The sequence below is a fragment of the Hirundo rustica genome, chromosome 10, assembly GCF_015227805.2.
Source record: "Hirundo rustica isolate bHirRus1 chromosome 10, bHirRus1.pri.v3, whole genome shotgun sequence".
NCBI classification, from domain to species: domain Eukaryota; kingdom Metazoa; phylum Chordata; class Aves; order Passeriformes; family Hirundinidae; genus Hirundo; species Hirundo rustica.
The window spans coordinates 16195215-16210415 of NC_053459.1; the positions used below are offsets into that span (position 1 = coordinate 16195215).

The 15201-nt window shown below is 53.8% G+C and overlaps 1 protein-coding gene across 8 annotated transcripts in view; it reads right to left on the reverse strand.

Moving 5' to 3' along the window:
• Window positions 1–162: 162 nt before the first annotated feature.
• The window catches only part of RUBCN (rubicon autophagy regulator), a 30604-nt gene continuing 15565 nt past the window's right edge, over window positions 163–15201 (reverse strand). For 3 of the 8 annotated variants that reach the window (XM_040073733.1, XM_040073727.2, XM_040073726.2), the window contains 16 exons: window positions 14564–15112; window positions 13980–14024; window positions 12060–12155; window positions 11770–11885; window positions 11115–11316; window positions 10655–10756; window positions 9810–9884; window positions 7085–7145; window positions 6439–6571; window positions 5928–6073; window positions 5547–5611; window positions 4774–5012; window positions 4311–4372; window positions 3973–4126; window positions 3509–3602; window positions 163–2753 (listed from right to left, as the gene is read on the reverse strand). In XM_040073733.1, the coding sequence (XP_039929667.1) occupies window positions 2590–2753; window positions 3509–3602; window positions 3973–4126; window positions 4311–4372; window positions 4774–5012; window positions 5547–5611; window positions 5928–6073; window positions 6439–6571; window positions 7085–7145; window positions 9810–9884; window positions 10655–10756; window positions 11115–11316; window positions 11770–11885; window positions 12060–12155; window positions 13980–14024; window positions 14564–15112 (2303 nt within the window). In that variant the 3' untranslated portion in view covers window positions 163–2589. The remainder of the gene's footprint in view (window positions 2754–3508; window positions 3603–3972; window positions 4127–4310; window positions 4373–4773; window positions 5013–5546; window positions 5612–5927; window positions 6074–6438; window positions 6572–7084; window positions 7146–9809; window positions 9885–10654; window positions 10757–11114; window positions 11317–11769; window positions 11886–12059; window positions 12156–13979; window positions 14025–14563; window positions 15113–15201) is intronic. The other 5 variants (XM_040073729.2, XM_040073728.2, XM_040073732.2 and 2 more) reach the window with 3 other exon arrangements.

The following is a 15201-nucleotide window of genomic DNA, read 5'->3' on the forward strand; positions in this document are numbered from 1 at the left end:
GGGTAGTGACAATAATCCCCTCGCAGTGACTGCACCACCAGCTGCACAAGCTGTCCCTTCCATTGCTCCTTGCCATCAGCAGCACACCCTGCCTGCCCCATCACCTCAAGGTGCCATACATACCATGACCCCACCTGAAACAACGTCACAACACAACCAGACTCCTTATTAACTTAGTTTATTAAGGACGGCGTTTTAATTGCTGTGCAATAATAATCCCATTGTGAGGGCTCCAGTTAACGGCCAGGGCAGCCCCCAGCTCTCCCTCCCAAAGAGCTCCCTGTCTTGGCCAGTTCCAGTGTTAGTTGTAGCAGTCAGTGCTGGGCAGCAGTGTCAGTGCTGGGCACAGTCTTGCCCTGGAGACCTCTGCCAGGTTTGTGAGTCCTGCTGCTTCCACACACAGTCCATGGCGGTGGGTGGAAACCATACCTAAGCCAGAATTCCTTCCCTCTTCTCAGAAAGTACTCAGTGCTTCTATAAAGGGATCTGGGCAGCCTCTCAGCTGCAGTCCCATGACATTAAAGTGCTTCAAACAAAATAGGGTGGATGGAGGTGTGCTGCTGAGGCAACTCCAGGGAAGGGGGTCCAGGGAAGACTCCAGGTCTGAGCAGCAGCAGGAGGATTTGGCCTGGGCCTGGGGACAGGCAAGACCAAGGCAGAGCATTATCTGGCAGCCCCAGGGCTAGCAGAGACAGAGTCAGCAGAAGAGCAGCTGCTCTGCTGGGGAAAACAAGCAGAAGCAAGACACAAGGCAGCACAAACCCCGGGGGAGCATGTGGAGAAGTGAACCCTGCTTCCAAGAATTAGTCAGGGTGCTGCAGGCAGAGGAGATGCTGCTGTGCAGCAGCCTGGCCCCCAGCAGCAAGGCTTGCAGCCACCCTCCATGACCCAGCCCTGCAGCCACCTCTCCTGGTCCCAGCCTCTTCTTCTCTCCCCAGCCCTGCCACCCCCACAGGGAAAGCTCACGAGGGGTCACATCCAGCCTCAAATCGGGGCATGCACTGGAAGAGCCACTGCCCCCTGAGGCCTCCTGCCAGCACATTGCTCTCTGGTCTCTCAAAACCCTCCTTGCACGTACACAGGCCACACCATCCTTCCTAACACCCCACATCCCACCTGTGCTGAGGTGGTCTGGACATGCCATGGCTAAAGCATCCCCAAGATGCAGAGCCACCTCCTCGACTGCGCACAGAGCTCACCTTGTCCCAGTGGGTCTGACCCTGACCCTGCACAGCTGTCACTTGTGGCAGGTGGCTCTGCACCAGTGAGGAACCAGTCCTTGGCAGAACCCCAGTGCCAAACCCCTCCCCTCTGGGTATCCCCACTGCAAGCAGCCTGCCTGACCACCCCACCACAGCACAGCTCGGAAGCTTCAAGGCTTTGCCTGGCTCAGGGACCCCTCCTCTCCCAAAGGAAGCAGGAGATCCTGCTGGGAGAGGGGACCAGCTCCATCCAGCGGTGAGGAACCAAGAGCAGGATAGCCTTGGGGATTTTATACTGGTGAGCCCCAAGCAGACCCAATGCCCCCTAAGAAGGCATTTCCAGCAGCACCTCCTTGAAAGGGAACACACAATTAAAAATACAAACAAGAACATTAAAAAAATGAAACCAAGTCCAGCAGATTAAAAAAAAAAAAAAAAAAAAAAAACTAAAACAAACCGAGACAGGCTTGGGGATGCAGCTGGAGGGATGAGCCTTCACCTGCATCCCGACAGGTCTCAGGCAGAGAGGCAGCTCCACACAAGGCAGGTCCTGGCACCACCAGAGTGAGGTCCCATGTCATCCTTAAAGGAGGACACATGTCCCTGGTAGGACAGATTGGCAGCATGAGGAGGAAGTAGGGTCAGAAGCCTCACCGTATCCCGTGGAGGCAGATTTCCATGGAGCCATGGGGATCTGCCTGCCAAAAGTCCATCAGCACATCCACTTGTGCAGCTGCTCCAGGGCCAATGTCCCTCTGCAGCACAGGGAAATTGGTATTTTCACCATTGCCACCTCTTCTGCTCTGATTCTGGAGTGAGAGCAACTGCTCTCCAGCAGAGTCCCACAGCACATTTGAGAAAAGAAGCTATTAAATACACAACCAACCCCAAACCCCACCCTCCCTCCATGCACACAACCCCCAGCAGCAGAATGGAGGATCAGAGGACTGTGATTCCCTCCTCCAAGGAGCAGATGTGACCAGAGCCTCCCAGTATACAGCTGATGAGCAGGAAGTGCTGACTCTTCAGGGAACCCTGTTCATCTCGGAGCAGGGCACAGGGATAGACAGCACAACCCTGCCAGGTCCAGGCATGAACAGCTGCTCGGAAAAGGTCCCTGCTGTACCTGCAGGACAGGCAGGAGCAGCTGCCTCCCCCCGTAGCAAAGGCATCAGGGAGTGGGAGTGGTACCCGGAGCAGATCCACATGGTGGAATATGCTCCTTTCCCAGCCCAGCACAACTGCATGAGGGAAGAGAGATCCCTCCAAGGCAGTGCTCCAGGCCTCCCAACAATCCTCCTCATCCCCAGCCCGTGTGGCTCAGTCTCTGGTGATGAAGGCCATGCACATAAATAAACCCATGATCTGCTCCTTGGCTACAACATGCTCATGTGGCCGCCGCTGCCTGCGGCTGCTCCAGCTCGTCGTCGCAGTCCGAGATGTAGGACTCAGAGCTCTGCTTGTCCATCAGCTCCCTCCGGGCCTGAAGACGCTCGCAGCGGGGACAGTGGGTGGATTTGAAGCAGGATTTGTGGTAGCAGGCTTTGCACTCTGTGAGGGAGAGCATGGCTGAGTGCGGGTACAGAGTGCCTGACACTCCACACCCTACGTCCCTGCACTAGCTCATGAAGCTTTGGAAGCACAGGAGGGAGGATTTCTGCTCCGCACAAGGTCCCTCCCCAAGCTCTCCTGATACTCCAAGGAAACAGTGACTTTGCCCCAAGTTTTCTCTGGCACTGCACCTGCCAAACCAAGGCTTGCATGTTGTCAGGAGCCACTTTATGCCAGTTCAGAGGCTGGTCCCAAGATGTAGGGCCAAGCTCTACTCAGCCATTAATACTGGGCATTATCAAGGATGTCTCCTGAAGGGGCCTTGGGATTTCTTAGCAGGCAGGAAGGACACAGAGATAAAGCATTCAGGCTCTCTCTGCTCTGCAAGGTCGGCTCCAGCCATCCAAGCAGGGGCAGGGGAGCTGTGTGCAGGCTGCAGCCTGTCCTGTAACTGCAGCAGGAGGGAAGCCAAGGCTCCCAAAAACCCGCTGGCAACAGTGACAGCCTGACTGCCCACAGCTGCCAGGGCAGGTAGCACACAGCGTGGTTCTACACGCTTTACCAGGCCAGCAAAAACTGTAACAATCATGATTTGCTGCTGTTTTAACATTGCAGACATAGGCCATGCACAGGGGCACTCTGGTCTGGCTGGCTAGGACTCTGTACCTCTTGCTAGCACAAATGCCACTCAAACTGGAAGCAGACCTTGGTGGCCCCAGGGTCTGCCCCCTCCCTGTTTTTCCCTAGTATCTCACCTTCACATGTTTTGCACTTGTTGAGCTCAAAGGGGAAGATGATGTCATCCTCATTCTGGCAGAACTCACAGATGAAGCCTTTGGCTTGGCACAGCTGGAAAGAGAAAAGATGAGGGAGAAGCAGCTAAATGCTCATCTTCCTGGCAAGTAGGGCAGAAGGAAGAGTAAAGCAGGACAGCAGGCCACAGTGCCCTGCTCTAAGCATGTGGGACAGCCCTTCCCCAGCATGGAGCACAGGAAGGATGAATCAACCTGTGTCAGGGGCAGGGGAGAGCCAAAATGGGGTAGCAAATATCCTATTTGGGCTGCGTAGGAGCTCTGTGAAGCAGGCAGGAACAGTCAGCATTGAATCAGTTGATTTGGTGGCCACCCTGCACACCAAAGCCTCCCCATCAGTTATCTTTGCAGCAAAGCCTGCTCCCAAGGGTCCAGAGCCATGCAGGAGGCAGGAGAGGAGGCCTTACCATACACTTGTCAATGTGCAGGCTGCCTGCCTTCAGGAGCTCTGCCAGGCGAGGCATCAGGTCCCCTTTCTTGATGGCACTGAAGTCACTCAGCGAGTAGAGGTGCAAATCCTCTGTCAAGTGGCCGGGCACTGTGTCAAAGGAGTCCAGGAGGCTGCAAGGACAGAGAAACCAGAGCTCAGAGCAAAGTGACTCTGCTAAGACCCCTCCCATTACTCCTTATGCTTTCTCTCCCCCTCCAGCCCCTTCTCTCCCCAGAGCTCAATGCACAAGCTGCACAGATTCCCAGGGCAATTGCAGGGGACAGAACCAGGACAGCAAAACACCCCAGGACTCACTCTTTAGCGAGCCGGCACGTCTTGAACATGTTCTTCATGTGGAAAAGCTGGATTCGCAGCAGCTGGAGAGGAAGGGGGGGACAAAGAATCAGTAAACAAAAGACAGTCCTTGGCCAAACAGGTCTGCCCCATTCCCTATGCTGCTGAAACAACTGCTGCTCCTCAGCTGCTGCTCTCCTGTTTCCAAAATGTTTACATCACACAGGGCAAGGTGAGCACAATCATCATCACGTGCTCCAGGAGATAAACTGAAGCCCAGCTGGATACGAGCCAGAAATTCCATCCGACATTCCTATACCACTGAAGCAATCAGAAGAGGTGATTGGAATGACACAGTGACGAGGTTTTAAGCTTCCAAAACTGAAATATCTGCTTCTCCCCAGCTTCCCTGAAATGCGGTTTACAGTTGGCAGCCACCCACCTCACCCAAACTCCACTCAGGAAGGCATGGAAAGGGTCTTACCCGCACTTGGTTGAGAGCCTTCACTTTCTGGTACAGGGCAGGATTGATAGCTTGCACGTTAAAGAGTGGGTCACTCCAGATCTTGCTCAGCAGGTCTTTGGAGAAGTTGCTCACATAGTACTTGCTGAAGTCCCACTTGCGCAGGATGTGGCTGGGGATGATGGTCTGGGCGTTCTCATGGCAGCACTGGCAGAAATACCTGCCCAGGTACTCGCAGTACCGCATCCGCTTGATGTAATCTGCCAGGCAGACAGGCAGGGTCAGCCCAGGCACGGCCTCTGCTGCACTCCCAGCATTGCTCAGCATTTCCAAGCAAGGAACTCTGCCCTGCTGGCATCTCCACCAGCCCAAAGTGCTCAGCACTGGGGTCTGCAAGCACCCCCCGACTGCAAAAGCCTTTGGGACCAATAGTCCAGTCTCATGCAGCCACATCTACCTACCCATTCAGGGAAGGGTTCTGCAGCTGCAGAACCTGCTGGGAGCTTGAGGACCCAACAGAGGACTTTGCTTTACAAGAGTCAACATCTGAAATGCCCTCCTAAGGGCAGGCTGGCTGCTCTTTGCCTCCACCAGCCCTGTGACCTCCTAGAAGAGGAAGCTCCTCTGTGGATGGTGCACACCAGTGTCCAGGCAGAGCTGGCAATGGCAGTGTAGCACTGCTCCAGGCACCTTGTGCTGAGCTCTACCACCACCCACTCACTCAGCACCTTCCCACTTGTCTGTAGGTTCTTCCCCGCCACTCTCCAACTACAGGTCAGGCTCCCAACACTCACCAGGATCAGTCCGGATGCCACAGCCTGCACACCGGTAATTCTGCTTGGCCACAGCCACCTTCCTCCTGCCAGAGACAGAACACAACATGCATGACCCAGCCCTGATGGTGCCTGGCACCACTAGATGGGTGCCAGCACAGGCCTGGGAGGTTTATGTGGACAACACATCCAAGGGAAAAGCCCCGCTGTGTCATGGGTCACACCAAAGGCACTAACCCCAGGCACCGGCCATCTCACCATCTCACAGTGGTGACCACCATGGATTTACCAGGCTCAGAGCAGGGAAACCCCAGCAACCAGAGGATAAACAACCTCGGTGCTGATGGAAAAGGGATGGAAAGGGCAGCTCCCCTGAGAGGCCCCAGCCACACAGGTCCTTACGCCGGGGCTGAGTGAACGTTGAAGATGATCTGCGGTCGCGGCGGGGCCCACTCCAGGTTTCCGCGCACCCGAATCCTCAGCTTGTAGATGTCGGCATGCTCTCCGTCGTCGGGAGAGATAGGCAGAGAGTCAGGGATGGGCAGGAGCTGGGAGAGGCAGGCAAGAGGGTCAAATCTCTATCTTGTAGTGCAAAGGAAGTGCACCTGACTGGACTGCCAGAAACCTGCAACTGCAGGAAAACTGCCAGGCACCAAGTTGCCCCTCCAACTGAATTGGGGGCTGAAGATGTTTGGAGATCTTTTGGGCTTTCTCCACAGATCTGGACAATTATGTACGAGGCTGCAGTGACACAACATTGCTTGGCTGCATCCATCTCCAAAGCCCAGATAAACCCCCTCCCCAAGATCCACAAAGGGAGCACTGGGGCAAGCAAAGCTCCCTCAGCAGTGCCCTGAAGACAGGGGTCCAGGGAAGATCAAATGTAATCAGTGACAGGAACTCACAGCCTTACCTTCTGTGGGGCGTCATGCTCAGGGACCAGCCACTCCAATTCAGAGGCAGCTGGGAGCTGCATGCCCTCAAACTGCTTCAGCAAGCCCATGGCCACTGCCTCTGCCGAGTTTGAATTGAGGAAGGAGTGGGATCTAGACAGGAAAGGAATTGTTAGTACTGGATCTCACAGCTGTGCCCTTCCTGCAGCCCCATGCCAGTCCCAGCTCAAGTCAAAGATCTTCCCTCTAGTACCTTAATTCTGCATTGCTAGCCAGGCTTAAAATTAGTACACATGATTGATTTCTGTCTTTGCAGCTGTCCCCAAGCAAAGCTGGCTAATGGCACCACAACTCTTCGGAAGAGCAAGCAGAACTTAACTCACTTGGCAAAACCTGTGCCTGTTTGCAGGGGAAGCTGCAAAGTGACAGCCAGTGCCTGTGTAAGTCAGAAACAACTGCTCTCCCAGAATGAACCTACCCAAGCAGCTGCCAACCATGGACACAGCTTCGTATTTCATCACACAAAGCAAAGGAGTCCCCACAGAAGGAGGGAGGGAGGGATATCTACTCCAGTGCAAAACAGAAACTGATGCACGTGGAAGAGCACAGTTGGGTAGGAAAGAGAACATGGTACCAAGATGTGTCACCATGAGGTTGAAGACATACACGGAGTCCGAGGAGAGAAAAGACCTCCTGCTGGAGTCTGGGTTCCTCTTGATGTCTGCATCTGAATCACAAACAGACAAGGTTGAACAGATGGGACAGGGCAGGGGGATACACTCATTTCAAACCAAAGCTTCAAGGTAGAACTCATCAAGCTGTTCAAAAGCACGTGAACTACAGCATCAACTTCTACCAGTGGCACTGAGCAGCAAGGAGGGGTGCAGTCTAATCAGTCAGCTATCAGAACTACAAGGGAAGGGCACGGTGGGATGCTGTGAACAGCCAGCCTGAAGTTTGGGGAAGACAAGTGGCTGCTGGTACAGGTCACACTCCAAGTCCTAGCAGTAACATGGCCTGACACAGAACACACAGGAGCCTGAAGAGCAGGACTACAGGGTTAGCAAGGTTTAGTAGCTCTCTCCACACAGTATAGATGCTGGAAGGAATTAGCAACGAGATGCAGAGCCCTTCTCTCTATTTGGCTGTAACCTGTAAGGTCAGACATTGGCCACGCCACAGCTTGTCAGGGACTGCACAGCCAGGGCTGGCAGCCTGTGCCCAGCACTGCCCAGACACATCAGCATCCCTGCAGAGAAAGGGCCAGCAGCCATGAGGCCAGCCCTCTGCAGAGGTCACAGACTCATCTCCTGAGGAGGGAGGGGTCCAAGACAAGGTGCAGGACATCGCAGTCCTGCTCCCTACACCCCTCCATCAGCTCCCAAAGAGCCCTGGGCTGCCCTGCAGCTCCGGTACCAGGCAGTACCCAGTGGTACATTCACCACTTATCCTTCTTTCACTCCAGCAAGCTAAACCCCAACAGGAAATCCATCTCAACAGTAGAAGACCCCTATGTCAGGACATTTCCAGCTGTACAACGCAGATGGAAGCAGGCAGAAACCTGCTTTGTGGCAGATAAGGCTCCCAGAAAAGGCAAGAAGGCGTGCAAGGGGAAAGTACTACAGGTCAGGACAGAAGAGTGGCCAAAGCCACAGCCTTCATCCCAGTAGGTCTGCTGTTTCATACCTCTGGGGAGCTCTAGGAATGCTCTGCAGTGACCACAGCACCCCCAAACAAAATCCCCTGCCCCAGCGCCTGGCATGGGGAGGCACAGCTCAGGGTTCCTGCTCCTGTACCCCAAGCAGGCTGACTAACACCGATCTGCAGAGAGCCCACATGATCCCAGCCAGGCACCAACTGCACACTGAGGCCAAGGGAATCACAGCCTGTGATGCAAGGGAATCACAGGCTGAGCAAAGAGTGTCCCCTGCCCCAAGCTTTTCTACAGAGAGCAGGACTGCCCTAGCAACAAAGGAAGCAAGTCCTGCAAATTTACAGACTCACAATACTGGAATTCAGCTTGGACACTTGACCTTCATTGTTTGACATCCATTGCTAAAACAGACACAGGAAAGCATCCTAATGTTAAGGAATCCACATATCTACGTCATGCAAACTGAATTCTAGCTGCAGAAAACAGGAAATTCAGGCAAACAGCCTCATGACCTTGTAGGGCACCAGCCAGACACACCTGCCATGCTTTGGTGCCCTCTGCTCGGCACAGGAAGGTCTCACATGGTCCTAGACTACGATGAACACGGGCAAAGAGGGGCACACACAGCACAGAGCGGGCCAGGTGCTATGGGGAGGCAGAGCCAGCATACTCAGGCAGTGACATGGTCTCAGAGGTGGCAGAGGAAGCCAGATCTGACCCTAAGCTTCCACAGGAGCTAACACTGGGATCCTAACACCACTCACTTTCCAACATTAATTGTAAACACACCCCAAATCCTCATTAGCTACCCAAGACATCTCTGCTGCCAATGCTACCAAGTGGGATAGTCCCCAGGAAGTTTGTGAACAGCCCCCAAATCTAAAGACATCACCCCACGCCCCATGTGCCAGCTTCAGCCAGGATCACAACAAATGTGGTCTGTGAACACAACAGGGCTGACAGGAAAGATCCAAACCCAGCAGGAGCAACGTGCTGGTGCTGAACACCTGACAGGAGACAGCAGCAGCAGCCCAGCAGGCTGTTCCCTTGCTAAAGCAAACAGGGAGCACATGAAGGTTATTTAAACACGACCAGCAGACCAGAAGGATTACCTAGTACTACTGTAAACAATAAAAACACTAAAGCTGCATGTGATCCCACGGGATTAGGACCTCCAGCATGAACAAACTGCCTGTGCCCTGTCTGATCTCACTCCTTCTCCCTCCAGAACTTCTTTCTAGAAGGATTCCACTCCAAGTCAAGTCTGAGCAGAACGGGAAGGCTGTGGTTCAGAATAAAGCTATGGCACACCAGCTCTGCCAAGTCAAGCAGGATAGTGCTCTCCAAGGCACTTGGGATGGAGACCTGGTCCCACATCGAAGAGGACTCTGCTCATTCAGCCCAGGCTCAGCCTTCAACACCTAACAGAGCCTCACTGTCCTGTGAAGTCCTACCCCAGACAAGACAGCTCTTCACCACAGCAGGCACTTTTGATACATCCAAAATACTGCATGGCAAAATGCACTTGGGGATGGAGCCCACAGCAGAACTCCTCTGCATCCACTCTACTCAATCCTGCGACATCATTCTGCCACAGCTTTTCCTGCTGACATCTGGATGATACTGGAGCTAATTCCCAACTCTGAAGCCAGGCGGATTTCGAAGAAGTGTGCCCGTGCACACACACACACAGCTTGCACACACACGCGCGCGTGCCCAGGGAGCACGGCAGGGTACCTGAGAACAAGGAAGCCATTGACACTGAGAGGCCGCTCTTGGACATTTGAATCAGGTTAGATCCATCGTTACCATCTGTATGACATGGTGATGACAAAACAGTTGACTTCAGTGCTTCAGCCAGGCCAGAGAGAAAGGGCATAAAACAAGAGCAGCACTCACACGAGGAGAGCCCAGAACTGAATTCACACACTCCTCCATGGGCTACAAAACTGAGCCAAAACCTCACCCTCAGGGACTGAGAGGTTGCTGTCAATAGTCAGGAGACAAGAAGTTTAAAGCTGAAGACCAGAAAACTCCATCTTTTTAACATAAGAGAGATGGAGGTACTGCTGAGAAGTAAGTCATCCACTTCAGAAGATGAACAAGGCTCTGAAGGAAATGAATACCCAGGGACTTGGGATGGTCTCCTGTGGGTGATAAGCTCAGCCACCCAAGCTGCCAGGAGCAGAGGTTACAGGTATTGCAGGTCGGGATGTGACCAATACCCACCATCCAAGAGGTAAATGGTCAGAGCTATGGCTCCTTCTGCCTGGGGAAGAGAGGATGGCACCCCTCCCACCTCTCTAGCTGTGACAGCAGCTACGTGTACCAGGCAATGAAATGAAAACCACCTACCAGCCAGAGGCACAGATTATGACTGAGTTACACAAGATTTTGAAGGAAAGTCATGCCACAGAGGGAAACTGATTGCTCAGCTTATACTCAGAATTCAGCCATTTGTTTGGGAAAAGCCATCCTGAAGGCCAGAGGGACAGGGTCTTCTTCAGCAGGACTGACCCCAACACAACCACACCAGGAAGCCTGTTTTTATGAAAGAAGCCAACACAGCCATTCCCTCCTACCTCGGATCTCATACTCTTCCACATCCTCGGCAGAGCCAGAGTCAGAGAGCCGCATGGAGCCGTGGGAGCTGAACTGGGACCCACTGTCTGTTGCCAGGAGACCTGGAGAAAGGCATCACAGCCAGGTCATCAGTGGAAGTGCTCCAAAGGGTCACTGACAGCTATGGGAGATGGGGATAGACAGCTTCGGCCAGGGTAAGGAGGGATGGAGCTCAAGGATGGAAAACACTATGGGTTCAAAATGAAATGACATTCCATAACTCAGCATCAGCAGTGTTACCAGTGGATGGTAGCTGTCAAATTATGGTCTTCAATACAGCAGTTTCACAAATCTTGGCACCACCTTGGTAGAAATTAAATTGTTCCCTAGGAACGGGCAGGAAGGTAGGCAGCTATAGAATAGGCAATGGACAGAAAACCCACATCCCACTAGCTGATGAGCCCAAAACACATCACCCACCGTCTGAGCCCATCTCCTGGCAGGTAGGGAACAGGTGCCTGGTGCGGATCTGCTGGCGCCGAATGCGAATCTTTTGTTTAAGCTCCTGGATCTCCTTGTCACTGTCTTCTTCCTCCTCCTCCAGCTGCCGGCTCATCATGTTGCACTTCATCAGCTCAATGGCAGCGATCAGGGATTCTGAGATGCTGAAGTGGGCGTTCTCCTGCAAGAGCAAAAGCATTCAAAGCTATGCCTTGGACAAACTAGGAAGACTTGGTAACATTTTGCTCCACACCTATGCCAGGAAAGAGCTTATTACTCATGGATGGTGGCAGAAGGATGTTAATCTCTGTCAAAATATGACTCTTCTATGAGGACCTAGAAAACAAAGCCTTCCTGGGCATCAGTATATTCACGAAACACAGGAGACATCCCACAAAGAGGATGTGCAACACATCCACTCTGGGGGGTCAGCACACGGCCCTGAGGGGCCCTAATATGTTGCAAAGCCGCCATGTATATGAGAGATGGACAGATCCCAGCTACCAGACACCACTGAGGAGCTCAGCCTTGGAGTTCTGTGCACAGGTCTACAATAGGCAATACCATGGCATGATACTGAACCTGCAGTAAGATACATTCCCCAATGCACACAGGCTGCTGCTCCTTCCCTCACCTTCTCCAGGTCTGCACAGCTGCCAAAGTCCTGCTCAGAGAGGTAGCTGATGAGGGACTGCCCTTCTGAAGGTCTCCTGAACATCCCTTCCCCCGAGCTCAGGTACTGTCCAGAGTCTAGAAAAGCAAGAGACACAGGTCTGAGGGAAGGACCTGCTATCTCCATGCCACCAAGCCCTGCCAGCCCCCAGACAGCATCCCACAAGCAAGTGCCAGCACTAGAGGCCACTGCAGCTCATGGAGGAACCTGACCAAGACTGAGTGTGTCCCCCTGAGGCTGGCTGTACTCACCATACTCCATGTAGAGGGAGCTGGGTGTGCTCAGTTCACTGCTCTGTGTGGAAGCAGAGACCGGCCCTCTCCCTCCACTTGGATCACCATGGGACTCTGGAAGGGAAGATGACATCAGGAACACCTCAGTAACTCAGAGGCAACCTGCCACTGCACAGGGTGAAATGAAAGGGGCATCACACACAGAGGCACAAATGGATGGAAATAAAGAGAGACATCTTCCTGCTCCATGCCACAGCTGAGGGCAAGCCCAGGAGACAAAACTAGAAAGGCATTTCAGGCAGGAGAAGGGGAATGAAGGAGAGAAGATCACGAGCGACGTGGAACAGTCCTGAGCCTTCCTCTGTTTACCCCAGAGTAGACTTTAGTGATAAAACAGGCTCCAGCAAGTACCTCCTGCCAGCCCTTTCTTCCTGAGGGCAGAGTTATCCCCCAGAACAGAGGAGACAGGGAATTAGGAGCAGCTAAAGGATCTGTGCGGGTTCCTGCCCTGCAAAGAAGCCTGGACCCCAGTGTAAAGAGGCGTCCGAAGGACATGCTCCTGCTCCACTATGAGCAAGGACTCCCCAGACACAGCACTGGAGCCTGGGTGCAGTGCTCAAGGTGACCTACACGGGCGGTGGGCAGGGCTCTGCCCCACACACACACTGTGCTGCCAGACTGAGCCAGAGGAGACTGCCGGGAGCTGGCCTGACCGAGACCAGAACGGGTGGTGCTCTGCAGAGCCATGGCCCCAGGGAGCACCTGGGTGACAGAGGACTGCTGAAGGAGACTGAAAACACCCAGCCTGGAGTGGGACAGGAGCATACAGCTCTGGATACAGGACAGGTGCCAGCTGACAATCCTGAGCATAACAGAAGGGCAATCCTGTCCTCTCAACCTGCTACTTGCTTTTGCTCCCAGCTTTGTGCCATAACTCTGATGTGGCTGGAGGCCCCTGAGCCCACCAATACCAGCCTCTCCCTGTCAAGCCATGAAGCAGCAGTCACCAGGATGGAGCCTGGGATCAACCCACCCCACAGGCTGGGAGACAAGAGACTTGTCAGGGTAGGAGACTCTCACAGCTACTCACTGCAGCCTGACAGGGTGTCCTGCAGCCACCTCAACACAGAAACCACCTCATGGGGTGGATGCCTAGGGATGCCACATACAACAGAGCCTACTGCTGAAAGGCAAAGTGAGGCAGTGCTCAGCATCATCTGTTGGAGCAGGACACACCTGTTGGGCTGGACACATCTCTCTGAACACCCATCACCCCCAGGGAGAGCCTTCCCAGACACAGAACCCTCAGCACCCAGATGTGAGCTCAACAAATCCAGTGCCACTGTTCAGTGGATGCAAAACAAAACAGCCCTTTTTTTTTGAGTTGCTGACTTCTTCTGCACATTGGGCAAAGGGGTGGCAGCACCCCAGCATTTCTGCTCGGGGTAAAACCTGCCCTGAACCCAAAAGAGCATCCAAGAGCCTCAGCTGTGGGTATATACACTGCAAATAAGTCAACATTGAACCTCTCTGTGCCACAGATCCATGAAATAAAAGGAAAAATTAGATGCTCAAGCCCATGCCTGGTTAGCTGCCAGCCCATATTCACTAGGTAAGAGATGAAACCTCTCCTGGCTTCTGAGACATTGGGTGGAGGGAAGGGCAGGGGATGCAGCTCAGAGACTTGGAGGCCAGCACTCCCTAACGCCATGCAGGGGAGCTGGACACACTTCTGGGCCTGGTCCACTGCTTCCACAAACCAAGCTGAGATTTTTGGTCAGGTCACATGCATAAACCAGACCACACTTCAAAGCATCAGCTGGGACACAGCAAAGGGGTTTTTTTGTTTGTTTTCTAAATGAACACTAATGGATTGATGGCAGTCCTGAACTTGATGCAATGATCACTAATGAAGGGCTGTTATACTGGCTCCCAAACCTGCCACTGGATCTTCTATTATAATGGTGATATCCCTGAGGCCTCCTGGGCAGACAGAGGAGGAGGAGGGCAGCGTTAAGGGAGAGAAAACAGAGACAGACTAGTTACTACTCAGCAAGGACCTCCACTTCTCCAACGAAGGCAGCATCAGGGCAAACTCCCACAAACTGGTTGTCCCCTCACACCCCTGTCTCCCCATCCCCATGTAGTCACTCACTCAAGACCAGAGGAGAAGCCAGCAGGTTACCAGTGGGATGAGCCCAGGCCCCAGTCCCATATCCCAGGCAAGCAAGGCCAGTGCAGAAAAACAGCTGATGCCACAGCACTGCTGCCATTTTCTAAGATTTTAGTAAAAGCTGGCAATACCAGCAACAGTCCAGCCCAGGGCATTCTGGGAAGCAGGATGTGATCCCATCATTCCAAATTGGAGCTGAAAAGCTAAGGGAAAAGACCAACCACTTGCCCCTTGCCCACTGTCCCTCTCTCCAGTGTGATCCATGGAATCAAGGGGGTGGCCAGCATCAGCCTTCTGGTACCAGAGACTCCCACGCCCAAAAGCCACCCCAGAAAAGCTGTCCCCTTACCGTGCAACTTCCCAGAAGTCACATTGGTGTCAGAGTGTGAGCGCACGTGGCTCTTCTTGAGGATGCCCTGTGGAGCTGAAGACTGTCCCTCTGAGAAGCTGGACCGACGCAACAGGCTCAGGCCCCTGCTGCCACCTCCACTTGCCCCCTGCTCCCCCAGGGATGACACTGAGTCCAGCTTCTGGGAGCTGCTGGAGGAGAAGAGTTTGGAGCTACTGCTCTTGGTGCTGCTGCTGCTGGTGCTGCTGCATGCCCGGCCCCGGCGTCCCAAGTTCCCAATGGCCAGGTACTCTGGCCCATCATTAACATCACTCTGTGGATCATCCTGACTCCCTGTCCAAGTATCCTCGCTCTGGCTGGTGGTGCTGGAGCTCATCTCGCTGGCTGGAGAGAAGGGGTCTTTGGATGAGGGGACGTGGAAGCGGGTGACAGAGTTGGGCTGCTCCAGAGGGGATCTGCCCTCGCTGAAGGAGGAGGACCGGGTGGACGGGCAGCGCTCCTGAGCCTGGCTGGAGTTGGAGCTGCTACAGGAACTCACTGGTCTCCTGTCTGGACAGAGGCAGGAGCATGATTTCACACACTCCGGCACAAGGAGACAAGGAGACATATCCTGTGGCAATAACATTGTGGCTTCACAC